The sequence below is a fragment of the Astatotilapia calliptera genome, chromosome 7 (assembly GCF_964374335.1).
Source record: "Astatotilapia calliptera chromosome 7, fAstCal68.1, whole genome shotgun sequence".
Classification (NCBI taxonomy): domain Eukaryota; kingdom Metazoa; phylum Chordata; class Actinopteri; order Cichliformes; family Cichlidae; genus Astatotilapia; species Astatotilapia calliptera.
In genome coordinates, this window is record NC_137428.1 from 7,754,438 (window position 1) to 7,780,910 (window position 26,473).

At 39.5% G+C, this 26,473-nt stretch overlaps 4 protein-coding genes across 7 annotated transcripts in view; 2 read left to right on the forward strand and 2 right to left on the reverse strand.

Annotated features, from left to right (window-relative positions):
• Window positions 1-2,404, reverse strand: part of xrcc4 (X-ray repair complementing 4) — a 29,830-nt gene extending 27,426 nt beyond the window's left edge. Inside the window, exon 1 of one of the 2 annotated variants that reach the window (XM_026172698.2) lies at window positions 2,265-2,404. The gene's annotated coding sequence lies outside the window, so the exon portion shown is untranslated. Of the gene's footprint in view, window positions 1-1,503; window positions 1,527-2,264 lie in introns of those variants that run through there. The other variant, XM_026172699.2, reaches the window with a different exon arrangement.
• Window positions 2,405-8,838: 6,434 nt separating this feature from the next.
• zcchc9 (zinc finger, CCHC domain containing 9) lies at window positions 8,839-14,076 on the reverse strand. 3 transcript variants are annotated; one of them, XM_026172701.2, is made up of 6 exons: window positions 13,938-14,076; window positions 12,199-12,613; window positions 10,358-10,508; window positions 10,180-10,272; window positions 9,698-9,766; window positions 8,839-9,428 (listed from the first exon to the last, which is right to left on the reverse strand). In XM_026172701.2, the coding sequence occupies exons 1-6, from the start codon at window positions 14,051-14,053 to the stop codon at window positions 9,316-9,318; spliced, it is 957 nt and encodes a 318-aa protein (XP_026028486.2). In that variant the 5' UTR covers window positions 14,054-14,076; the 3' UTR covers window positions 8,839-9,315. The 3 variants fall into 3 exon arrangements, with proteins under 3 accessions (XP_026028486.2, XP_080159536.1, XP_026028485.1); XM_080303410.1 differs by having other exon boundaries at window positions 13,862-13,984; XM_026172700.2 differs by having other exon boundaries at window positions 13,424-13,982.
• Window positions 14,077-14,479: 403 nt separating this feature from the next.
• Window positions 14,480-20,189, forward strand: LOC113025198 (hatching enzyme 1.2). Its single transcript, XM_026172703.2, has 10 exons — window positions 14,480-14,644; window positions 14,740-14,772; window positions 14,873-14,938; window positions 15,358-15,407; window positions 15,862-15,931; window positions 15,999-16,113; window positions 16,680-16,852; window positions 17,148-17,229; window positions 17,316-17,437; window positions 19,936-20,189. The coding sequence occupies exons 1-10, from the start codon at window positions 14,593-14,595 to the stop codon at window positions 19,983-19,985; spliced, it is 813 nt and encodes a 270-aa protein (XP_026028488.1). The 5' UTR covers window positions 14,480-14,592; the 3' UTR covers window positions 19,986-20,189.
• Window positions 20,190-20,677: 488 nt separating this feature from the next.
• Window positions 20,678-26,131, forward strand: wdr45 (WD repeat domain 45). The gene is made up of 11 exons (XM_026172702.2): window positions 20,678-20,822; window positions 20,998-21,084; window positions 22,391-22,465; window positions 22,789-22,893; window positions 23,060-23,165; window positions 23,244-23,338; window positions 23,421-23,500; window positions 23,592-23,800; window positions 24,469-24,570; window positions 24,672-24,817; window positions 25,725-26,131. The coding sequence occupies exons 2-11, from the start codon at window positions 21,036-21,038 to the stop codon at window positions 25,832-25,834; spliced, it is 1,077 nt and encodes a 358-aa protein (XP_026028487.1). The 5' UTR covers window positions 20,678-20,822; window positions 20,998-21,035; the 3' UTR covers window positions 25,835-26,131.
• The last annotated feature ends 342 nt before the right edge of the window (window positions 26,132-26,473 follow it).

The following is a 26,473-nucleotide window of genomic DNA, read 5'->3' on the forward strand; positions in this document are numbered from 1 at the left end:
ACAACAATGCTCCATCTCGTGGTAGATGGTTGCATAACATTTAGGACACAACAAGGTATCAAAGGGTATTCACTAATTACCAAATAATAAGTATCTAGTTTCATTCCAACCTAGGGAAACAAAAAATACATCAAAACTAGAAACCAAAATAAAAGAAATGAATTAACCTCACTAAAAAGAGTCAGTTGCTATAAGCATAGGCATGGCTGGATGTCTCAGCTTCACATTAATTTCTCTGAAGTTGTGGAATTCAGCCCTTCTTTTTGTCACAAAAAATTGGCAGACATCAGCAGTGAGCAAACTCATTTACTGTTTAGTTCAAGCCAAGATGATTAAAAGCGAGCTTGTGTCAATAGGATCTAAACAGCAGAAGCTTTGACTTTCTACAGGTTTTTCAAGCCAGGGGTGGCTCAGGTGGTGGAGCAGATCAGCTACTGATTGAAAGGTTGGTGGTTCGATCCTTGGCTTCCCCAGTCTGCATGGGCCCAAATATCCTTGGGCACAACCCCAAGTTCCCCAAGCGTCGTGTGAATGTTGGTTAGTTTGCACTTGTGTTTAGAAGTGCTTGTATGAGTGGGCGTGAATGGGGTGAATGAGGCATGTTGTGTACAGCGCTTTGAGTACTCCGGAATATAAGAATCAGTCCATGTGGGTCTACTGGAGACCTGTCCTCACACTGTCTACAAGACTGCTTTTCGATTTGGAAGAGTGCTGCTATTTTTGCACATCACACTTCAGAGCATTAACATAAGCATTTAGTACTGAAGCAGATGTTGGAAAGATGTAATTAAAGGTGCAGTGCTCTCAAACATGTGTCTGGCTTCATGGTGCTGTTTATCAATCCAACAACCTTCTCCACTGCACACAGCCTGTGTTTAGACCTAATTAAAGGCTGTGTATCAGTGCATTAGAGCAGTTACATAGTTACACAGTTATGATAACATGGTTGTAAAAAGCTCAACTTAGCCATGTTGCCACTTTAGCCAATACAGTAGCCAAAATTGACATCGCATTTTATGTATGTGACTAGAGGCCGGTTATGCTTTATAATTTATTTTAATTTAAAGATCACAAACAGAATTGGACCCTTGGAAAGCCTTAAACATCACCGACTCTTAAACATCAACACAGAATTTTACAAACTGAAAAAGGAAAAATAAAAACTTGAGCAGACTCCCTTTACATGTATTTTAGCCCAGTCCATTGTAAATGGCTAACAATCACTTACACTCACTTTCATGCCTATGATCATTTTATAATGACCAATCACAGTAACATTGATGTCATTGTACTGTAGGAGGAAGCTGGATTAGTAGAAGAGAGCCCACAAAGACACAGGAAGAATATGAAGAACTCCAAACAAAAAGACCGCAGCAGGGTATGGAACTTCTTGCTGTGAGGTAACACTGCTAACCACTGCATCACTATGGCTTCCTCCATGAAACACACAACAGTAATTTAACAAAACCGACTCAATTTAAAAATAGAAGGTGACACACTAACTGTGTCTGATCTCTTTTCCAGATCGTCAGGCTCCCATATCTCGCTCCTGTCAGGTTACAGCTGAATAATTAGCTTAACGAAAATTTGAGTAAATGATGACAACAGACGTCATAAAATAACATATATAGAGCTCCACTGACGACGGCTTTTACTCACGCACGCAGGTGAACAAGGTGAACATACTCTAAGTTGATTAAATTTACTCTGATCAGCTGTTCTCAAACAGAAAATTCAAAGTTGCCCATCTCAGAGGTGATCAACTCGGAGTTTATTTTTAAACTCAGACTTTGTTGAACAGGATTTCTAGTTACAGAGCAAGTGTGCTGAGCAGCAACATTTGGGAGACTAATATATGTACTAAAATCCCGTTCGTTTAATGTTTTCTCACAGTCCACTCTAAGTATTAGGATGTATGTCCAAACAACTGTCCCATGAATGATTAAAAGAAATGCGCTCCTTCTCACAGTTGGACGTCTGTTTCCGAATCAAACAAACTTCTTGGTGCTTCTTGCAGCAAACTCAGTCTCAACTATTAAAACGCGTCAGCGATCTTTGCTTTCCCAAGACTGGCGGCAACTTGAGGTTTACACTGAGAACAGATCCCGCGACTGCACTGTATGCTAACATGACAAGAACAAGCAGCTAGCAAGTGCTAGCGAGCTCAGCTCAGAGTGAGACACGGGTTGTTTGTAAACACAAGCACGAGGGTAGAAGCGCTCCTTCACATCTATATGAGAACAGCACATCTATTAATGCCCTACCTTCAGCGCTTCAGCTGCACCTTTATGCGTCCGCCAATTTGTTTTGGGTTTTTGTTGACAAGCTGCACCGGGAACGTGGATGTACGTCATCACCCAGCGACATCCAGCAACCAAACAGATGAGGTGTGTGTGTGTGTGTGTGTGTGTGTGTGTGTGTGTGTGTGTGTGTGTGTGTGTGTGTGTGTGTGTGTGTGTGTGGTAAGAATGATGGGAAACTACGAAAATATCACTAAAGACTCAAGAAAAAGAAAAAAAAATTATACATCTCTCCAGGTGTCCTGCAAGCAAACATTCATATCCTTTAGAACACCTGCTTATTTACTTTCTTAAACATTTTTTTCTGCATTTGCTATATAATAGACCTCAAGTTAGAATATCTAGCTGTTTCATTAAACTATTACCAAAAAATACTGCACATTTGATATAAACAGTTATGTCATGCATACATTTTCTTCCACTTATCTGCAACTGGTTCGTGGAGGCTAGTAGCCTAAGCAGAGAACCTCCTTCAGCTTATCCAGTGTCTTCATGCCACATATTTCACACACAAGGACCAGTACTATAGGCAGAAACATGGGTGTGCCATTGGTTCCCCAATTTCCCCCACTGTGACCAATTTGTATATAGAGGAAATGGAAGAGAGGGCTCTGTTATCCTATCCTGGAATACCACTGATTCAGCACATTGGTTCAAGGATGTGTATGACACCTGAGTGAAAATCAAATCTCAGGGTAAAGGTAAGGGTACACCTTTCACCATCTTAAAATGCTGTGACTGCAGCCATTCTCCAACTCTCAGTGAGTGGTACTCATGGCCCTTGATCATTGGCCATTACAATTTGCATATTACTGTTTATGAAACTGAGTTCATGACCCATTGTTAGCCAGTAATGCTAGTTTTGGTCATTATGCAAGTGTACTGTTTAGGTTGGGGAAACCTGCTGTCAACTGAGAGTGAAGAATGGCCTGTATTTGTATAGCGCTTTATTAGTCCCTAAGGACACCAAAGCACTTTACACATCCAGTCATCCACCCATTCACACACACATTCACACACTGGTGATGGCAAGCTACATTGTAACCACAGCCACCCTGGGGCGCACTGACACAAGAAGTCACTTGAATGAGTGACGAAATGTTTCTCCCACTAAAAACACAACATCCAGATGAACAGAATCAACTTTCTGGGATATATTACTCACAACATCCAACAATTCAACAGTGGGTTACAGAGGAAATTATATCTGATCCTGTCAGAAAAGTGTGTAAACAGTGAACCAAACTGGGAACATTTTTAACCCAGTGATTTTGGGTGTGTAGTGTGAAGGGTTTGTGGGAAATGCAAATAGATAAACAGGAAGGGATTACTGTTACAGTGAACCCGTTACATTAGTAGGCTCCACCTCAGGGTAGGAAATGCAGCCAAGTAATAAAAAAAGCAAAGAAAACAATGGATCCCACTGAGGCTGAAAGAATAAAAGAGATCAGGCTGGACTGTACACTGCTTCAGATGTATTTGTGTCTGACCTTGTGTAGTTTGCTACTGGAACAGTTTTAGTCCCACAGGAACTTAATTACCAACTGCAAGAAAAACTTTATGGATAGCCTTTTGCTGATACTAAACCGAGAGCATTTGGGTCTGACCTTGTTATAGCTATGAAAGTTTAATTAGACAGTGTTTTGGGAGGGATTTAGCATACACTCATTTCCTGTCCGTTTGGAAACCATGGTTGTCTTTTTTTTTTTTTAGCACAGTCCCATTCATGTAGTTATGAACGTCAAGATCAGAACTGAAACTGTACAGGTTACCCCCAAATCAAATCTGTCATACATACATCTCTGAACTTCTGATCACACTTTTAGTAAATCACTACAAAAAAACAGCTGTTGTGGGCTTTTGTGTGTACTTCTATGTGCTTTAACATAGTAGAAAGAACATCAGTGAAAGGACAGCCTCTCAAAGCCATTATTCTTGAAATAACTGCTTACCAAACTTAAATCCCTGTTTTGTGGTAAGGTCTACATTTCAATTCGCTTGAAATTATTTAACTATAAAGAAAACTGTGCTTATTGTGTCCGTTAAACATCAGAGAATTAGAAGTCCTCCAGTTTGTCTTTAAGACTTGGGATGTCTGTATGTGAGGGGGTTAAGCAGGTCATCTACTAATTATTATGTTAATTATAAGGTTATATGTTTTTATTAATTAAAAGCATAAAGTAACCAATCCCACATATCTTGTCATGTTAAACCGCTGTTCTCAAAACTCTTGGTTAATATTTGAACTTATAAGAGGAGTGACAATGGGAAGAAACAAAAAAAGCACCACTAAGAACCGATGGCACAAGATGGCAAATGTAAATGAAAATTAAACTAAAATGAATGTAAATGAAACTGGAAGTTTAACTGGAGTCGATACAAAACTTTAAAAATAATAGCTAAATGGTTTTCAATCAGGATTCACTAACATCAGTCAGACAAATAGCTGAGGCTGAGATACGAACTGAAAAGATGGAAGATTTTGTTCAAAATGTGGAACAGTATAAGATGATAAAAATGATGAAATATCAGGAAAACCAACTACTTGACCAAGAAGGGAGATCTTTAAAGAATAAGAATATTCACTATTCCTGAAGGAATGGAGGGATTTTGTGAAGAAGCTTCTACAAGACACAATGGGGATTCACCTGGCTACAGAGCTGAATATTGAACAAACACATTGGGTGACTACTCCAAAACCCTCTGGAGACAAAATACTGCATGACTTTTAACAGGAACTCTTCAAAGAGAGCATATAACCCCTGTTCTAGCTTCACTCCACTGGCTGCCTGCCTCAATTTAGCAGTTTGGAGACAAAGTTAGAGAGACATAAAAAGACAAAGAAACAGAAAAGATTCATGGATGTAGTGAAGGAGGCCATTATGCTGGAATAGGGGGAGATGGAGGTAGATTCTATGCTAGAAGGAGCAGACAGAAGGAGAACATGACTTGGGTCAGAAACAGATCATAGGTTGGGTTAAATTAATAACAGTAAACACATGTTTTAAAGCTCAATTTTAAGGAAGAGTGGGAGTAGAGTGGCTCGCCTCCTCCTCACAAGTCAAAGTGTCCTTTGGCAAGATACTGAACCCTGAGTTGTCCCTGAAGTATTCATCAGAGTCTAAATGTGTGAGAATGTCAGACAAGGTATAGAAAAAAAGTTATTGTATGAATGTGTGAGTCATTGGGTGAATGAGGCTTTGAGTACTCAGAGTAGAATAGTGCTATATAATTACTAGCCCATGTTTTTTTTTTACCATCTTATAAATTCAGCACAAATTTCACGTGCATTTATCCATAGAATTGCACTAACACGGTTAGTGTTAGTGGTTAGCATTAACTTTAAAATGAAAGACAAAAAGGACCACTGGCTTCAATCTGCACAAAAAAATATAAAGTGATTACAAAGAGACACAAAATCAAAAAGTCACGCAATTATTAGCAGACAGAAAGACTCCAAAAAGACACAAAAGAGGCAGAAAAAATAAAATAAGACACGAAGATAGATAAAAAGAAACTCAAAGGAGGAAGAATACAACAGCAAAGAAATGCATAAAAAGTACAGAGTGCAAAATATCACAGCACTACAGCAAAGAAACACAAAACAACTACAAAAAAAATGTACAAAAATCCATTAGCATCTGATAGCTGTTTGTACCATCGATGCTTGAGCCATGTTGCTAATATATCGAAAAGAGTAGTGTATGATTACTTTTAATGGTGCCATCATTATGGTAGTTAGGGATATGACCTTGAGGTTCTGAAGATTTACGTATGTATGCATGCTCAGAGGAGAACAGGACTGAGGCAAGATGTTGGGCAATTCAAAATCATAAAAACAATACTTGGAGGAAAGGCCCCCTTTCAGTTTCTCTGAAATTGGAACCAGGAGACATAAGAGAATGAAGCCTCTGTGCTTTTGTTATAAGGCACACTCTCCTGTGGATGAAAACTTTTTGGTAAGTTGTGTAATCCTCCACTGTGGGCTGCGAGCTGGCACAGTGCAGGAGCTGTCTGGCTGCAGTTTCACCTTGCCTCCATGAGAAAGAATCCAGCTGTGTGCAGACTGTGTGTGTGTGTTTGGGGGAGGGGGGGGGGGGGGTCTTATGAGCCACTCTCCCCCACTCACTCTGCTATGATTTACTGTGTCACAATTTCCAGAAACTATCCTTCCTATGAGCAACTGTGTGAAAAATATACTATCATTAACATGCAAGCATATAAAACAAATATACATTTGTCATAATTTCCTGTGTAAGACTTTTCTTTGATTAACTCTTTTGGAAGTGAAGCCAAGATGTTAACCTAACCCTAACATAAACAACATGTGGAGTACCAGCCAAATCTGTTCCACAGAGGCATTAAAGTCCATTATTGTCACAGAGAGAGACCAACTCAGACTGCATGATCCAGGTTTAACCAAAACCATAGCTGTGAATAGGTGACAGAAATGGCAGAGAAAGAAGAGGAACACAACACATCCAGGTAAAGCAGAGATGTGGCTGATGAAGATGGAGAAACAGAGGACTTTATGATCTAATTCATGAAATCAGTTTAACATACAATTGTGATTAGTTACAACTGACTAATGCATATGAACGTAAGACTGTGGTTGCATTATCTTAGACACGAGCCACAATTCAACCGTGCATTAGTGTATTACTGTAGGGTTTTTACTTTACAACATAAAACGACTTGAGGCAACTGTTGTCACTATTTAAATAATATTGAACTGAACTGCATGGGGACGAGTCAATGTCATCATTGTGCTCCACTACTTAATGTAAGTGTGTTGCTTCTTTTCATTGAGGTTTGTGGGCATTTGTTCATACACAGCTCAATGAAGGTCCCATCACAGCCTTTCAGGCGTACGGGCGTGTTTGAGGTCTGGACTTTGACTGGACCACTGCAGCACTGATTCTTTCTTTTTTCAGTTATTCTTTTGTAGATTTGCTGCTGTGCTTGCATTTACTGCCCTGTAGATGACCCAGTTTCATACAGATGGCCTCACATTTGACTCTAGAAAACTTTGGTTCATGCTCCGCTCAGTGACTGCAAGGTGCCCAAATCATCCTCCACCACTGTGTTCACAGCTGGTCTGAGGTGTTTGTGCCATTACTCCAAACGTGCTGCTGTTACTATGGACAAACATCTCTTTGGTTTTATTGTTCCAGAAGTTTTTAATGTTTTGTTTAGATGCAGCTCTGCAAAGCTACACTGTGCTTTTACATAATTTCCTTAGGGATTAATAAAGTATTCTGATTCTGTGCTGACATGTTGCTTTTAGAAGTCATAATTGCACAAACCTTTGCAAGTTGTAGTGTAATGAGTCCAAGATCAAGAAGGGTTGTTGCAGTTTCTCTGAACATTGCACAGTCAGACCTTTGGGTCTTAATTGTTTTCCACTCGTGAAGAATTTTTCTTGGGCTACAATGATGGACTTTAGATTGTTCGGATAGAGCTTTGTAACTCTTTCCAGAGTAATTAGATTGCTGATGTTTTTCTTGGGCTTGTATTTGACCAGGATATATCCTTCAATGCACATATTAAACAGATATGTAGGAGTGCTTTGTTCCATTTGCACAATATCTCTAAAATTAGAAACATCCCGATGTTGAAAAACTAGTTTATGTATTTATTACTTCTAGGCTGGAGTACTGTAATTCATTGTTGAGTAGATGATTATTATGTTCTGATATGTAAAGCGTTTTCTTTTTAATATAAATAAACTCAAGAAGAAAGATCTTTCTAGGCCAGCACTACATCAGGTCAGCATTGATAGCCACTATTTTTCTCATCAACTAAAGCAGTTTTGTCTGCCGAGGACTGCACTGGATTTCCAAGAAACCTTTTGCATCATCAATGATGTAATTTCTTTTCTTCGTGCTCTCAGGGGAGGTTTTCAGTGCAACACAGGCCCTTGCTGTTGCACTGAAAACAAAGATTTATCTTCATCTTGAAAGAAAAAGTCTGGAGTGAACATTTGAGTAAAGTCCAAAAAAATGATCTGTTATTCCTCAAGCTTCCTGTGAGCCTCCTCTCTGTAGCTGCCAGTGTATAATGTTTGAGGTTCAGTTTATTATCAAGTCGGACTGCTGACATTCTTATTGATCAGTCATATAAGCCCCCCTGGTGAGCTGTGAAAACTGAAAACACACTGCAATATTATCACATTATTCCCTTATGCCTATGAGAAGGAAATTTTCCTTGCAGCTTTAAAACACCCCTTAAAGAGAAAAAGATGTTGGTTGTTGACACTGTACCAGATTTTTATGCAAAACAAAAACAGGACTTTCAGCACTGTGAGAATCAAAGACACAATTTTTTAGAGGAAGGCCTGCAGCCTACTGACTATAAGTTCTCTACATTTTGCAGGCCAAAGCTTAACTGGTCCATAACAGAAGCTTAGAAAGACTTAGTACTGCCTCTGAGTGGCCGTGCTTCCACATTGCAGCTCCACAAAGCATCACAACCACACATGTGCTGATTATGCAGCAAGTGGAGTCCACATCCACACATACAGTCCTTAAGTAACAGCCGCTGTACAAAGACTTTTTATTTAATGACAGCTTTAATAACAAAGGTATTGCACAAGCCATTTAGGCCATTTTTATACACCCTGTGATTTTCAGAGGCTCAAAAGTAATTGGACAACTGAAGACAACCCAGTGGATGACTGTAAAATTCTTGGTGAAATAAAAATTCCCTTCAATCACATCCTGATTGTTTAATTTACAATCCACTGTTTGAGCGGGCAATCCATATGCTGAGGGAAATTGCAGGGGCCTTAGTCTGTGTCCACTTATGACTACTTCCTGCAACAAGAATTCTTAACTATAGCATATCAAAAGTAGCTGTGGAAAACTTTTTATTAAAAAGATCTCATTCATATACAGTGGTATACAAGACTTCATTCCCTGTTAGTGGGTAACCTGTCCATTTATGAAGTCCAGAAGCTGAGGTGGGTCAGAGAAGTACAACGAGGGACACACATTAGCACTGCTCAGTTCTGTGATTAGAACTTCACCACTTTAGGCTGCTTGGGTTTGGCTTTCTTTACTGGAATGTGCACTTCCTCATGGTCTGCACTCATGTTGTTGGACAACCAGCCCACTGTCACATGATTATCTGGAAGCATATGAAGAGGGAAAGAATAAGAAACATCAGCCATGCCCTGCCCAAATCCTTTCCCATTATTTCTAGCTACCCACCACACCACAGGCTAGAAACACATTTGTTATAGACCTACAGACCTTTACATTTTCAGCTTCCTAAGCCAAAGATGTTCTCTAATTAATATCAGACTTCTGAGTGATTTTGCAAACTAATCTAAAATGGATCATTTTTCAGGTGCACTGAAATCCCAAAAGCAAACGTTTAATTCCAAAGGTACTCACTTGGAGTCTGGTGCTCTGGACAGTCCTTCTGAAAATGTTCCACTGAGCCACAAATATGACAGCAACCTCCTGCAAAACACAAGATGCAGATGCAGTTCTGTCATCGTAAAGGGTTATTTTAAACATTCAATGGTGCAAAGCTAGCTTCCAAAAATACAAATATAAAACTAGAAATGAGCACAATAGGTCTGCTTTACAGATTTAGGAACCAGATGCATAAAAACATGCTGGGTCAATTTTATTTATATAGGACCAAATCACAGTAACAGTTGCCTCAAGGCGCTTTAAAACACAAACACTTGAATGCTAATGTTCTCCTTTCTGATTAAAACTACCTCAGAGAGCTAAAAGGTTAGATGAAGACCTCCTGCCATTGTAGCTTAAAGACTGAGTAAACTGCCAACATGGAACCAGCTATCCTCTCTCATGCGAGTGTGAAATTACTTATCGAGGACATGATGTATGAATATCTGTCTTTTTACCTTGAGCGTAAAGTCCTTTGGGATTATCAGGGCAGGATCGTGACAGATGTCCAGTCTGACCACAGATAAAGCACTTTGCATATGGGTAATCACCTGAGAGAAGCAGCATGGTTACAGCAGTGTTACAGGCAAATCTGATACAGCTGTTCAGGTGTTAGTCTCTGTGTTTATTCCTCACCCAGAGCAGGGTCCACTTTAGCTTTGCATTTGTAGATTTCATGTTCAGTGGAGCCACAGCGGAAGCAGATGCCTCGGCCCATCTCCTCATCTCTGTCAGCCTCTGGACAGTCTGCCAACCCGTGACCGGGCTTCCTGCAGTTAAAACAGAACTGAGAAGAGACACGTGAGTGAGGATTCAGAGGAGCATCATAGATCACATCGGGGTCAACAGAATTTCTATAAGTTCACGAAGATTTAAAAAAACATCACAACTTCTAAAAACGTTTTAAAATATACCAGTTTGATGCGCACTGAACACTTTCATTGAAAAGTGTGTGAGCTCAATATTTATATGTCAACTCACAGCTTCCCAAATTGATCACAGAGATTTACTGTTTTTGTTTATCTTATTTTAGTTATCCTAGGATTTTTTCATAGATTCAACTAAAGAAACAGTGTGGTGTGTTTTTGTGATGAGCTGCTGGTAACAAAGCTGTGCCTAAAGTTACATGTAGGCACAACACTGGTTTGTCAGTGTGAAGTGGCTTAATAGATTCCTGTCAAAATGCCAGGAACACGAACTACACTAAAGCAGAGTGAAAAAGCAGCCAACGTCCAAACTGAAACTTTGAAGGAGCTTCAGAAAGCCTGGACAACTACGGCTAAAGAAATGAGAACAAAGTGTCACTTCCAGATCAGGTGTAGCCACCATGAAGCCTCCTGACAGGTGTGATGTTCACGGCTGTGGTGGCAGATTTCAACAACTGCAGTGCTCCCCAAATGACCACGGGTGGCAGTATCTCACACTCCTGCCCTATCTTTATTGAACTATAGCTCACCAGCTAACTAACTTTCCACAGTCTAAGACCGAACTCCATCCTCCAACATGAACATGTTTGCCTTCAAACAGCGTGGTTTATCAGAGACTAACCCCAGAATTCAGGAGTGGATAGAATGGCCTGCCTGCAGTCCTCACCTTAAAGCCATAGAACACTTGTAGGATCACCTTTGCGTGCTGTTCATAACTGCTCAAAGAAGTCCTACCATTAATTAATGTTCAAACTTAAATATGACGAACCAATCTCTATTAATCTATGTACTGTAGTTTTTCAAGGTAGCAGTAGTTAAACCACTGCTTAAAAAGCCATCTCTTGACCCAGCTGTCTGAGGTAATTATAGGCCAATCTCCAACCTTCCTGTCATCTTAAAAATCCTTGAAAGAGCAGTTGTTAAACAGCTAACAGATCACCTGCAGAGGAATGGCTTATTTGAAGAGTTTCAGTCAGGTTTCAGAGCTCATCCCAGCACAGAAACGGCTTTAGTGAAGGTTACAAATGATGATAACATTGTATTAGAACATGCTGTAGGTATTACAGGTACTGCGCTGCAGTGGTTTATATCATATCTAATAGACTCCAATTTGTTCATGCAAGTTAACCTTGTGGAGTTCCGCAGGTTTCCCTACTAGGACCAATTCCGTTTACATTACATGTATAAACTGATAAAACTTAGGTTTTTTTTCCATCTATCAGCAAGAGTACTGAGAGCACTATGTGGGATCTCTACCAACATTAAACTGATGTAAGACGATTACAGCTCAAACCACAAATGGAATTTCCTTACAAATACAAGCTTTCCAGTTGTATAAGATTTATATATTGTTGAAACAAAGAAATAATGGACCAAACACAATTTTCTTCACTTTTTGTGTCTACTTTATTTTTTCAGACCAAATGTAGGTATTCTAATTCAATGAACTGTGAACTACTACTATTACTACCACTACTTCACTACTGTGAACATGTTGGGAGTTTCCAAAAGTCTTAGTTGGGAAAATGTTTCAGACTTTCAACAACTCACCATTTTGTTCTTCTTATTGGTCTGTCTTTTTATCCTCCTGTCCTCCCTCTTCTTGTCCTTCTTTAGAGCATTTTGCACCTCCTCTCTGAGCTCATGCTCTCCCTCCTGACTTTTTTTAGCCAGGTGCTGCCCCGTTTGCTGGAGATACTCCAGGAAGCCGTTTACATCCTCGCTGACGTACTGCTTTTTCTTGCCGTTGGGTTTCTTTATAGCAGACCCACTGGGCTGTGTCTTTCTCAGAGAATTCCTCTCAGCTACTCCTTTAACGCCAGCAGTGCTGCTGCTGCCACCGTCGCCTCCTCCGGCTCCTGGTGGTCGTCTTGTTCTCAGCTGACTCCAGGGGGTGGCCTCCGCTGGTTTGTGTTTGTGGACGTTGTTAGCTCTCGCCCACCTCGTCATGACTGCAAACAAAACACTGAAGCACAAGAAGAAGGATTTCAAAGGAAACGTGGTGACATACACTTCATCAACAGGAATATTTCCAAACGTCTTCATAAAAGCATTCAGATATAGATGGGTGAATAAAGCCTTGGTAAGCTTTTGAGGTTACTTCCTGGTTGTACTGAAAAATGATTTGAAGCTTAAAACCCTCAAAGATGGATCCTACCAGTAACATCTATTGGTCAGCTGCAATTATAGCAGCCATGACTTCTAAAGCAACAGTAGGCGTCACCCCTACCTCATTTTGACCCCGTAGAAATTCATGCTAAACTAGTAATAGGCTGCCCCACTAGTAAACCTGGTTACGTAGCCCTTGTTATTTGGACACCTTTTGACATGAAGGCTGTTGTAAAATGATCATAATAACCTTATAAAGTAATCTTAAATACTGATATTGTCAAATCCCACTTAAAATTGGAACAGAAATTAGATGAAAATGAACAACTTCATCATTACTGCTGTTATTGCAGGTAGGAGTTAAAATGATCCCTCCTGGCTCTAGTGTTAAATGTGTTGTCCTGTTAGATTTCAGACAGTTTTGTTTTGTGACGTGAGATGACAGACATTTTAACATCACAGTGTTGGAGGTATGATTTTAAAGTCTGTGAGTTCTAGCAACTGAAGATCTCTCCCAGCACCATGAAGCAGGGAGGAAACACTGAACATTCCAAGTCTCCTCATAATGAATGAAACAGCAGCAAAGATTCCAATCAGTCACCTCACTTCAGAGAAAATTAAGACTTTTGTACTCAGCCATAAACATATTAGAAATATGGTATCTTACCAGAATTCCCATGATGCACTGGTTGCATCGTCACTAACCATACATTAATACACCTCTCTGCATTTAATTATGAATTATTATTCATCTCTTGCTCTCTTCCACTGCATGTCTGCTTCCTGTCTTCCTCCCCTCATAGGGGCCATCTGATGTTTGGGGTTTCTCCGTATTGCTGTTGGGGCTTAACCTTACAATACAAAGTGCCAGTCCAAAAACAAATCAGTCCAAGGTACAAAGTTTTCGAAGGAGGATGCGTAGTTTCTAATGTCCCCTCCACCGCTCATCGTTGTTTAAACGCAGCAGTGAACGTGTAGCATTTCCAAATCAGTCAAAGCTTCAAACCAGCGCATGTAGAGCTGAACCACATGCTCATTAACACATTAACATGCATCACTACCGCAGCCTATTCTCTTCTATCGTCAACGACCACTGAGCACGTACCAAACCCCCTGTCTGCTCGACATTTTGATAAAAGTGTCTTTACAAATGTCAAGAAACTTCGGCTAAATAGCGTTACCTCCCCACGTCTTCAGCCCGTGTTTGGTTTTTAAACCGGAAATACTTTCTTTTTCTTAATGGTGATTTGTGTGCATGTGTATGGCGCAGGTCTGCCACCCTTTGGTGTGGAGTCATTACTGCATATGAGCGCAATAATAAAAAATAAAGAAATTAAAAAATAAAAAATACATTAAAAAAACTAAATATATATAAATGTGTGTGTGTGTGTGTGTGTGTGTGTGTGTGTGTGTATTGTGTAATTTGGAAAGTTATACTTTCTCCACTGCTGATAATAAAATATTAATATAGTATAAATATTAATAAATTAGGAAAAAGGGGGCCGTCTGACTGTTGTGGTTTCCTCTGTTTTCTCTGTATTATTATAGGGCCTTTACCTTCACTATAAAACACTCTGAGGTAACTGTTGTTGTGATTTGGTGATATCTTAAAAAAAAAAACAACAGAAAAATTTGAATAGATGTGTGAAACCCTACACCATAAACTAGCATATTAAAATGTATTTATGTATTGCCTTATTAAAACTGTGAAACCTCCTCCTATGAGCCTCACAGGACTGAAGGAGGAAGCAGCATCAGCTCACAGCTGATTTTATTTAGTGCAATTAATGAGGATGAGGAGCTGGAAGCCTCACTTGTGTCCTGACCTTAAACAACATGCTGCAAATACTCTGTGTTGCTCTTGTGTGTGCAGAATATCTGAAAGATGGTAAAAAGTCAGCATCTAACATGATTATTTTTTTAAATTACATTTTTCCTCTTTAAATAAGCAAGCGGGTGTTTTTCTCTCCTGTTGTGTTTCAGTGTACTGCAGTCCTCTACAAGAAGCCAAACGAGGTATAATGTGTTCACGTTTAAGCCTGGAGGGATGAGTGTCCTGGTATTTTAAATATCAGAACACTCTTGAGCGTTATGCTGTGTAAATGTGTTTTTACAGCTCTTAAAGATGACTGGCTAATCAAGGCGGTGCATTACATGGAGGAAAACCCAGAAACTTTAGAAGGTGAGCCCTAACAGTGTTTTGGTCATATTTTTTCTTCATACATGATGCTGTACCTCACTGCGCACAGTCAGTTGTGCGCAACCAGGAGCCACAAGCTACCTAGGTTTATTCAGTGTTAGTTAGTCATATGGGCTGAGTTAATTCTTCTAGATGGAGTTTGATTATTAATGGATCAGATCATTTTGGCTAACTAGGAAGCACCTCAAGGGTGTGGCTGATAAATGTTTTATCAGCTGTTATTTATGAAGTTTTTAGGATATCATTTGTAGTTAATAGTCAAACCTTTTCAAAACAAGCACTGGAAACCTTAAAGTTATCACATGAACTAATGGTAGAAAATAAGTGAATGTGATTGAACAATACAACTTTGTAGTAGCACTTTGTAGCTTCATGCTGATCTCCTCTTGTCGTTCTGTTAGAGCTGATGGACAAAAACTATGCTTTGGCAGAAGGAGACATGGTGCTGTTGGTGAGTTACCTGAGAACACATGCCAAAACTGAGGCAACAGATCCACAGACAGACTTCTACACAAAATTTGGTTTGAAATGTCTGCACATTGAGTTTAGGAAAAAAGTTTGCAAGAATCGTACTCTTTGTAAATTATGGACATAACCACAGCCATGTTAGTGGGACCTGTGGTAAACTTCCAGCTGAGCATTTTTGCCACCATAATTCTAGTGTTCTGAATCCAAACATGATCAGAATGACAGAAACTAACAACAAGGTGGGGCCTTGCCTCCTTTGAGTCTAATGTGAACCATAATTTACAAAACAAATTCAGAAGGGCATGAACATGGCAGTTAAGACCAGAAAATCGTAGGAAAAAGTTCATTGAGGTCATTTAAGCTTCATAACACTGAGCAAAGATGTGATGTGGACTAGGCAGTCGGTGAACACTCTAAGTATTTCATTTCTTCTGCAGAATGACAGGAATGCAGTGAGCAGTAGCTGGCCAACTCTGGAGATACCCTATATCATTAGCCCAGATTTAGGTAAGCACAGTATGTGCATTTCATTGGATCTTTGAGAAGTCTGTCTTACTGCCACTTTGTTTTTCAGCTAGTCGCACAGATGATATTCTCTCTGCTATGGAGATGGTGTCCAAACACACCTGTGTATCCTTCCACAAGCGAACCATCGAGCAAAACTACCTGCTCTTCAAAACCAGTACAGGGTATGTAGTTTTCTGAAGCTCAGTCTAAACTCTGTTTGAACTGCAGTTGGAGCTCAGATTGTATGCTGAACACCCCAGGTTTTTTTCTGCAGCACTTAGTGTTCTGATTGGGTTTCTGAAATATTGGGTTTCTGAAATATTCAGTTTCTGTATCTTAACATGACAATATGACATCCTGGCTGCAGAAACCTCTGGCCTGTACTGCAGGTCAGCATACTCAGAACCTATATCAGGCTTCACTAAATCTAGTAACTGCTATCACGTAACAGAGAATCACTCAGCAATGTCAGTCTACAAAAGAAAAAATGGTGAATTTGGTACTTCAGTCATGCCTCAGAGCTCATGACTGTGAGGATGGAAATGGATCAGTTGAAAGTGAGTTTAAGCACCCTGACCAAGGCACATAACGCTGGTTTAAAAAGAAAAAGACTCTCCTCACTGCTGGCAAGATTAAGTACAGCAACAACTGCTTTTTATTTTTCAGATATTAATGTTTAAAGATGGATGTCTCATTTAAAAGAAAAAAAAAAAAACAAACAGGACACTAACCTGCAGTTTTGTTCTAGCTGTGCGTCATTTGTGGGCTTAAAGGGTGGCGAGCAGCCTGTTTTTGTTGGGCCCCAGTGCATGGTAGGTAACATTGCACATGAGATTCTTCATGCTCTGGGTTTCCACCATGAACACACAAGGATGGACCGTGAACAGCACATCACCGTTATTCACAGCAACATTATGCCAGGTAAGGGTTCTCCTCAAATATTATCTGTACTGTTTAAACGCTATGGTAGCTAAATGGTGATAATGCTTGGAACTTGTACAATAATAAAAAGTGTTTTGTATGTATGTGTTTTTCAAACTCCAGCTTTCCCTTTATTTGACATAAAAAAATGAACCTGTTTACATGTGTGAGGCAAACACAGCTCTCATCTTGGAAGATGAGCTTCACCACAGTTTACTGCACATTGTGCATTTACCAAAACTTTTTGGGGGTTATTGATTGTTTACACTCAGGGAAAGTATCACATGTCTTTCAGGGATGGAGAAAAACTTCAGAATGCAAGATGGCGAGACCTTTTCTCTTCCATATGACGCTACCTCCATCATGCACTATGGAAGGTACAGTACCCAAAATGACAAATGCATAACAAACCGTTTCTCTGTAAAGGTTATGTGGTACTTCAAGGTGATTACTCTTGTGTCAGGGATTTTTTTTCAGCGACCGGCCTGCCCACCATCTTCCCAAAGAAAGATGTGAAGGAAATGGGACAGAGAGATAAACTGACAAAGACTGACATTGAAAGGGTTCGACGTCTCTACAGCTGTGGTATATTCTCAACTCTGCTCACTGCACATAAATTTCATTTGTGGTCTCCACATTTTGAAGCTTTAAAGTTAGTGTGGCCACCATATTTTTGTTGGAACCCGAAGTGATCGCATGTGGAATCTTAGCAAGGTGCACCGAGGCGCTGTTTGGTGCTAATGTGGAGAAAGTGATCCAACAAAATGTCTGGGATTGTCCATCAAAAAGTTGTCAGCCAAGCTGCCTGTCAAAGTAGCCATGCCTCTGAATTCAAGTCTTACCCAAAACCAAGTGAGTTGTAAAGATCCATTAGCTAAAAAGAGCACCCCAGCCTAATATAGGACTTTTGTTTTCCCTCCAAGTGGCAAAAGTGAGTTTCCTTGTGACAACCATTTTGCATTTTTAATCATTTTATATGTACATATGATTTATATATACAGTTAGGGCCGTATGTATATATATTTAGACACTGACACAGGTTTTGCCTGTTTACTAAAACATATTCATATTGTTGACATGGACATAATGTGTAGACTCTCAGCTTTCATTTGAGGGTATCCACATTCAAATTGGATGAAGGATTTAGAAGTTTTAGTTCTTTAACATGTGCTACGCTATTTATTTTTTTAAAGGGACCAAAAGTAATTGGACAATTGACTTAAAGGCTATTTCCTGAGCAGGTGTGGACAATTCCTTCATTATCCCATTATTGATTAAGAAGATAGTAGGCCTAGAGTTGATTTGAGATGTGGCGCTTGCATTTGGAAGATTTTGCTGTGAACCATGCGGTAAAAGACATTTTCTGTGCAGGTGAAGCTGTGAAAACGGAAACAAAAAAAAAAAAATCATAGAAATTGCTACAATATTAGGAGTGGCTAAATGTACAATTTGGTACATCCTGAGAAAGAAGGAAAGTACTAGTGAACTCAGCAATGCAAAAAGATTTGGATTCTTTGGACAGATTCTACCAGAATGATGGTATACCACATCACCTGTAAAACATGGCACAGGCAGTGTCATTGCTTGGTCGTGCATGGGTGCCAGTGGCACTGGGATACTAGCGTTCATTGGTGATGTGACACAGGACAAAAGCAGCCCAGTGAATTCTGAGGTGTTCATAGACATGCTGTCAGCTCATATCCAGCTAAATGTAGTCAAATCGATTGGGTGGTGTTTCATTATACAGATGGATAATGGCCCAAAACATGCAGCCAAAGCAATCCAGGAGTTTATTAAAGCAAATAAGTGGCGTATTCTTGAATGGCCAATTGAGCATGAATTTCATTTGTTGAAAACCTGAGACAGGCCCACAAACGGAAACTGAAAGCTGCTGCAGTAAAGGTCTGGCAGAGCATTAAAAAGGAGGAAACCCAGCGTCTGGTGATGCCCATCAGTTCAAGACTTCAGGCTTTCATTGGCAACAAAGGGTTTTCAACCAAGTATTAGATATGAATATTTTATTTTCAGTTATTCCATTTGTCCAAATACTTTTGCACTCTGAAATTAAGGGATTACGTACATGCAATCTTTATGTAACTCACTGAATTAAAGCTGAAAGTCTGCACTTCAACCGCATTTCAATTTAAAATTCATTATGGTAGTGTGCAGATCCAAAATTAGAAAAAAAAAAGTTCTCTGTACAAATATTTATGGACCTAACTGTATAAAATATGCCAATGAAATGTATTGGCAAAGGACATCAGCAGTTACCTTTGTGTTTACCCAGAATTTGTAGCACATCTGGTTAAAGTCTGAACCACTCTGTAAGCCGTCCAATATAATACCAACATAAAGGAAAATCTGTAAGGAAATATAGGGTGGGCTTTGTAATTTGTTACTTACCACATTCAACAGTTGAAAGCTGGAATAGATACCTGAGCTCTGGCCTCAATAGCAAGTATAAGAATAACTGAAGGAAACTAAAGACCTAATAATAAGTCTCACTCTGAACAGACTCACAATGTAAGTCAGCCAGCAGAAATGGCCAAAACACTAGTGTGGCAGAATATAGACTTTAAGACCTGAATGAACAGATTACAAAATGCCAGAGGGGGGCTGTGTTAAAGAAACTGCTAAAGTCTCAGAAATTAAGGACTGAAAAGATGCAAACTAACTACAGAGAGGGAAAAATGTCAAACAAAGAAAAGATGTCTGACCGAGACATGGCAGTCAAATGATGTTGAACTGACAACAAAGATGCCCTTGAAAGCTGATTCTGTTCATCTGGAGTTTGCAAAATTAAAATTTAAAAAAAAAAAAAAAAGCGATGACCTGATGATCCCAGAATGTCCTTTCTGGGTTTTCCTTGCCTCGATTATTGAGGATGCATTTGGATGTACAACGAAGATGATAGCAGCAGTTTAACTTCCAGAGATTTAAAAGCTTATTAAAACCATTTATTAGACAACCATTTATTATATTTTTAAAAAGTCAAAGTTAACTAGTAATTCTATACATGCAGACTCAATGAGTTTAAAAAAAAATGCTGTTTTTAATCTTTGCTTGTTTCTCATTTTTCCAAGATTCCCTTAAACAAACTGAGAAGGAAAGCCATGACTGGGATGATGTCTGATCTCGGTGCCACCGATGGAGGCTATGAGAACCAGATTACTAGCATTGTGGTTCTATCTGCCTACTCCAGCACCTGAACAATGACACTAGCAGTCAGCAAACAAACTAGTTGTCATCACTGACACATCTATGAAAATATGCTGGCCAGGATCTGGTGGATTCATCTCCACTGTTCAATAAACCAAAATACTTTGTTTCTCTCTAACCAGAATTTGTTAAGACTTTATTGTTTGCACTTTTTTGGCTTCTGGGGGAAGAAATGGTAGGCTTGATGATCAGATGTGCACACTGAACTCACTCAATTTCTGAATTTTAGAAAAATAGACTTCAATTAAGGGTAAAAGAAATATCACAAAGGAATACAGGTGATGTAGTTTATAGTGCGATATTTGGGTTTTAAAGAGCAACACCCATATTCTCACGAGCATGGGTGTAAAAGCTGTTCTGATCCACACTCCAGTCCAGAAGGTGGCGGTAATGCACCTGAAGGTGTTTGGCAACCGGTATAAAAAGATAGAAGGCCCCACAGAAACCAGTGTGAGTATTCCAGTTTGAAGGACCACTTATTCTGATGAAAATAAACTGGTTGGCTAATAATTGATATGAATATGTTTATTACAATTATGAACTCAGATTATGCAATTAGTCTTTTAACGTTTAATAGAAATTCTTTTGTTTACTTGTTTTTAACAGGAAGCGGAACCTAACCGGAAGCACGTGTCGGTGACGTCTTCCTTGAAAAACAAAAACAAACCTGTGTGTTGCAATATTTCTGTTTTCAGTCGACGTTTGATCAGCGCCTGAAATCGTTCGTCTCGTTTTTGGTGTGCGCCTTATGGTAAGACTTGCATATGTATTTAAATCCAGAGAAAACCAACAAATGATCGCTTCTGCCTCCTGCTAATGTGGCTAGCTGCCTCTGCCAGCTTGTGTTGCTCAGCTTAAAGCATCCAGAGAAAAACGAAGACTGTGGGCTGAAGATCCGTCCTATTCTTTTGTCCCATCTTTCTCAGGTTGCTGCAGTTTACCGGTAATAGCTTGTTTGAGAGCCATGGCCCAGCAGAGAGGAGTAAACAGCCTGCAGTTCAATCAGGACCAAAGTAAGTTGCCTTTGTTCATGAACTGAGTTGGTGCACGTTTTAGAACCAAACTAAGTTGAGTTACTGAGGAGAAACCTGGCAGATTTACAGAGGCTCGAAAATTTTATTCATATTAACGTCAAAGGGGAAAATGCACACCCAAAAGAACAAGATAACAATGGGTACAATGAAACTAGAGAAAGTGGTGTGAGAACGGTGGCACGTTCTCTGGCTACACAAAGGGAAGGCCTTCAAGGGAAATGGCTTTGTTCTGTAACTACATTCTTTTCAGAGCTTTTCAACATAAAGTTGTCTCGGAAATAATCCATGTAAGATTTCTTATGTCTTTTAACTTACAAGTCGCTCTCTGAAAATTTGGTAAATTAGGTTGGATGGGTATGATATTAGAATAATACACATAGATGAAACTGAACACTGCTGTGAAAAACCCAGAACGATTTACGAGCTAACCGCCAGACAGAAACTACATGTATTAAGCTGGTTGTGGTTAAACATATTACATATACAAAAACAGAATTAGTAAGAAATACAGAACCAGGCAAATGTGTGATAAAGGAAAATCTATATGTACCTTCAGTTATTCTCCTGATATCCATCCACACGTTCATTAACTACCAGTGATTACTTGTTTTGCCGGTTAATCGTCTGATTTTCTGACCTGGTCACTGCTTGGTGAGCACAGCCTTCCCCCAACAAGGCAGCGCTGAGACTTATCTTCTGTCTAAACTGAAAATGTATTGCAATATGTTGATGAATGTGTAGATCAGAGGGAAGGTGTGGGTTGAGTAGTTTGGAGACAGAGTTAGAGAGGCGTGTTTTGGACATGTGCAGATAATATAGAAGATAAACAGCATTATTTAGAAAGAATATATTAAACTAGTATATAATAGCAAAATCAGTCTGAGTCTGTTACTGTTGCTGTTGCTAGCACTATCATGTAGCACTTGAATCAGAGTCAGAATACTTTATTAATTCCTAAGGAAATTATGTGTTTACAGTTGCTCCAAGACGATAGGAACAGCAACAGACTGAACTAAATTAGATAATAAAATAGATTACAAAGTTACAAAATATAAGAAATAACTTTAATATATACAAGTAGCTCAATTATAAATATCCAGAATATTACAGAGAACTATGGAGGCAACACAATGAAAAAGCCCCTGATGTCCCCAGCACCTGGTTCAGTTTGGAGGATTATTACTGGGCTGTAAACGGCTCCAGGCAGCTAACATGTTAGATTTGCCAAAGCTGAATAAGAATGATTCATAGGTTTAAATCTTCTCTGTCCTCTAATCATCACCAGGCTGTTTCTGCTGCGCTATGGAGACGGGGGTCAGGATTTACAACGTGGAGCCGCTGATGGAGAAGGGCCACCTGGGTGAGTCCTCTGACCCGGCTTTCACATGTAGAGCAGTGCCTGAGAGAGAGCTCATTCATTATTTCTAGACATGCTACCAATATTTTTCAAGACATTTTGGTAATTATTTTCAAATGTTTCATGAATATTTCAGACATGTTATGTGTTTATAGATGTTAATACTTTTCAGACTTTTATTAGTGTATTTAAATGTTTTTCGTGGTACCTCAAGTGGCTGAAATGCTGGGAAAACGATGACTTTCATAACGAGAATACAAGGAAAACATTGTTCTTGTGCACCTTTCCCTAAAAAGGACTTGAATATGTGTTTGTGTCATTTGCAGACCATGAGCAGGTTGGCAGTGTAGCCCTGTGCTCCATGCTGCATCGCTCTAACCTGCTGGCCATAATTGGAGGTGGAGTCAATCCTAAATTCTCAGAAATATCTGGTGAGTTGGTTTAAAGTAGGACGTGCATTGTACAGCTTTGACCGGTGTGTGTGTGTGTGGGGGAGTCATTATTATGAGAGGTGTTTGCTATACCCAAGATATGTGAGTGCACCTTAAAAACATGATGGAAAAATAAGTTTTTAACAAAACAATGTCAATGTCTCAGTGTTGATTTGGGACGATGCTCGGGAGTCACGGGATCCTAAGGACAAACTGGTGCTGGAATTCACCTTCACCAAGCCTGTTCTGGCTGTCCGCATGAGACACGACAAGTGAGTTTTACATCACCTCACACATGCTGTTTATTGTCACTGAACTGTCAAAATGATAGTTGCCTTTGCTCCCTCTAGGATCATCATTGTGCTGAAGAACAGGATCTATGTGTACAGTTTTCCAGACAACCCTGTCAAGCTTTTTGAGTTTGACACCAGAGATAACCCCAAAGGTATCATACTACTTGTGTAGAGCTGTTTTTCCATTGCAACATCCTGCTTAGCATTTTGAATACAGTGAATTCTTTCTTTCAGGTCTTTGTGATTTGTGTCCCAGTTTGGAGAAACAGCTTCTGGTCTTCCCAGGTCACAAATGTGGCAGCCTGCAGCTGGTTGTAAGTCACAAACAAACAGGACGTTTTATTTCTCCTGAAGAAAATGTCTGTGTCGTAAAAGTCGTAGTCTAACATGTTGCTTTTTATTCAGGACCTGTCCAACACCAAACCTGGAACATCATCTGCCCCTTTTACTATCAACGCCCATCAGAGCGAGATTGCCTGTGTGGCACTCAACCAGCCCGGCAGCGTGGCAGCTTCAGCCTCTCGTAAAGGAACCCTCATCCGCCTGTTCGACACAACGACCAGGGACAAACTGGTGGAGCTGCGCAGAGGAACAGACCCTGCCACTCTTTACTGGTAAACACTCAAGTAGTAAATGGGTAGTGCACCGATGTTCCAGAATATTTCAATGTTCCTGTGTCTTCAAAACCTCTCAGAATCAGACCTCAGTGCATGCAGCAAGGAGCACACTTAGCGTTACAGAGATCCTTCACCCAATAAATCAAAAATAAATAAATAAATGCCCTCTTCCTAAAACTCCTATGAATGTATATGAATAGAGCCAGTTACAAAAATATCTGTCTACACATTTCATTCAAAAAAAGATCACCACTGCACAGCTTCAGTTGATATTAACCATACGTTGAAACATCAACAGGGGTTGCTGAATCTGGCCCATTATGTGTTAATGGGCACATTATGTTCTCTGGTAATTTCTTTAATTAATTAAATGAATTACAATAGTCTAAACTAATATATATCTTACATCTTAAAAACTAGGATTTTTTTTTTTGGCAATAGAACAATACATTAATTCTGTTCCTCCATCAAGATCAGAGAAATTAAAGACAAAGAAAAAGGCCTTCTTATTCCATATTTATTCTGCATGATGAATAAACTGATTTTAGGAAAAGTCATGAAATATGAGGTGAGGGTTTTAATGTAACAGAGCTACAGAATGGCCTGTAGCTCGGTTACATCACATTTGGCAGTTGTAAAATGATACTTGTGGTTTTTCTTTCCAGCATCAACTTCAGCCATGACTCATCCTTCTTGTGCGCATCCAGTGACAAAGGCACAGTTCACATCTTTGCACTCAAAGACACCAAACTCAACCGTCGCTCTGCGTAAGACCACTTTCTGCTAATTGAGTCCTTTTAACACACACACACACACACACACACACACCATCGTGATCCTCACGCCTCTGCTCCTCTTCATCCCACAGGCTGGCACGTGTTGGGAAGGTGGGTCCTGTGATTGGTCAGTATGTGGACAGCCAATGGTCATTGGCCAGCTTTACTGTGCCTGCTGAGTGTGCCTGTATCTGTGCTTTTGGAAAGAATACTTCCAAGAACGTCAACTCAGTCATTGGTGAGGGAAACGTCAAAATATAAATGTTGTCTTTTGTCATATACACAACACAGCAACATGACTGCATTGGTTGTTACAGTGACATAACCATAAATTCACACCTAGCATGTTATGGTTGGCTCATTCACTGCTAAACAAAGAAGGAAGAGCCGGGACTTCCGGCGTGAGGACATGGTAGCATAGCACCAGAGACCCTGCTATTGGGGCTCAACAATAAAGGAGGAGATGTGCGGCGAAATAATGCTTATCGGGAATCTGAAAAAGAAGTCGGTCACAGTGTAACATCCCGAGAGTCAAGATGGGGAGGGGAGAGAGCCACACTGGAAGCACACCAACCTATAGACTCTCAAACAGCTGATCCCGTTTTCTTTATTGGTTAGGATTTGATAGTGATGGGAGTTTTACCAAAATTCATAAGATTCTTTGCTTTGATGCTGTTTTTAATGCGTTTTAAGGATGTAAACACAAACATTTTACCCATGTCTGCAATTATTTAAAAAAAAAAAAAATACGATAGTGGCATGTGAAGAAAAACAAACTTTATAGCTTGAATATTCAGTGGATTGCTGGATTACTAAAACAATCGGTAGCTGCAGCCCTGGATCATGTGTGTGTCGGCCTTTGCTGTAAGTTAAAAAAAAAAAAAAAAAAAAAAAAAGTAGTCCAGAAAAAAACTCCCATAATGACCATTCTGCACTGTATGCACCATGGACGCATGTTTTACACTTAGCATGAGTTCACTTGTATTTACATATGGCATCTGATATTTTAACAAGAACAAGAATTTGTGTCATTGTGCCTTTTTTTTTTCTCTCTCTCTCCATATGCCGTAGAGCCACAGTGCTAAACTCTTTAAACTTCTTTAAAAAAGAAAATTGTCATTGTAGTTCTGTTTTGTCTCCTGCAGCCATATGTGTGGACGGGACCTTCCATAAGTATGTGTTCACCCCTGATGGAAACTGCAATCGAGAGGCCTTCGATGTGTATCTGGACATATGTGATGATGACGACTTTTAAGGCCACACAGAGAAACAAGTTCTAGATGAACATGAGGATTATGAATGGAAAAAGACTGATTTTAATGAATTATCTCCTGCTGTGAATCTGAGGAGCACAGACTTAATGCAAAGAGTCTGTTATATGAAGTTTTATGTAATCAGTTTTACTTACAGTGTATAGCAGTGTGAATATAAAGTTTTCTATTGGGCTGTTAACCATCACTCTGAAAAGTTCATGTTATATAACAAAAACAGGAATGTATATGTTGTATGTCTTGGAAACTAATATTGAATTAAAATGATACTAAAATTTGAATTCACTTTTGCTAAGAAAGCAGAACATGAAGCCCTGTTATTTGCCTGTTACATTAGTGAATGTATGGTGCACATTTCATGGCATAAACAAAAAGCACTTACGTGGAAATGTTGCTTTGTCATGCTGCTGTAGCAGATCACAAACCTCCAGAGCTGCCACTCTCTGGGGAGTATTTCCTTTTAAAGAACATGTACTTATTTTATGTATATTTTGTTCTTTTTAAACATGGTTAAGAAGTTGGTAGTGCAGTAAAAATTAGATAAGAGTAGCATGACAGAAGTTTACTCTGATTGCACAAACGTCATGTAGGAGCAGATAATGGATAAAAGGCATTGAGCTTAT

Bases quoted from the DNA above. Each gene is read 5' to 3' on its own strand.
- wdr45 (XM_026172702.2), top strand. From the start codon at position 21,036: ATGGCCCAGCAGAGAGGAGTAAACAGCCTGCAGTTCAATCAGGACCAA. The intron at 23,501-23,591 runs GTAAGTCACAAA...CTTTTTATTCAG, and splicing joins GTGGCAGCCTGCAGCTGGTT to GACCTGTCCAACACCAAACC. The intron at 23,801-24,468 runs GTAAACACTCAA...TTTTCTTTCCAG, and splicing joins GACCCTGCCACTCTTTACTG to CATCAACTTCAGCCATGACT.
- LOC113025198 (XM_026172703.2), top strand. From the start codon at position 14,593: ATGCTGCAAATACTCTGTGTTGCTCTTGTGTGTGCAGAATATCTGAAA. The intron at 15,408-15,861 runs GTGAGTTACCTG...TTTCTTCTGCAG, and splicing joins AAGGAGACATGGTGCTGTTG to AATGACAGGAATGCAGTGAG. The intron at 17,438-19,935 runs GTATATTCTCAA...CATTTTTCCAAG, and splicing joins TCGACGTCTCTACAGCTGTG to ATTCCCTTAAACAAACTGAG.
- zcchc9 (XM_026172701.2), bottom strand. From the start codon at position 14,053: ATGACTCCACACCAAAGGGTGGCAGACCTGCGCCATACACATGCACAC. The intron at 12,614-13,937 runs GTAACGCTATTT...CTTGTGCTTCAG, and splicing joins CGGGCTGAAGACGTGGGGAG to TGTTTTGTTTGCAGTCATGA. The intron at 9,767-10,179 runs GTAAAAAGACAG...TGTGTTTTGCAG, and splicing joins CAAAGGACTTTACGCTCAAG to GAGGTTGCTGTCATATTTGT.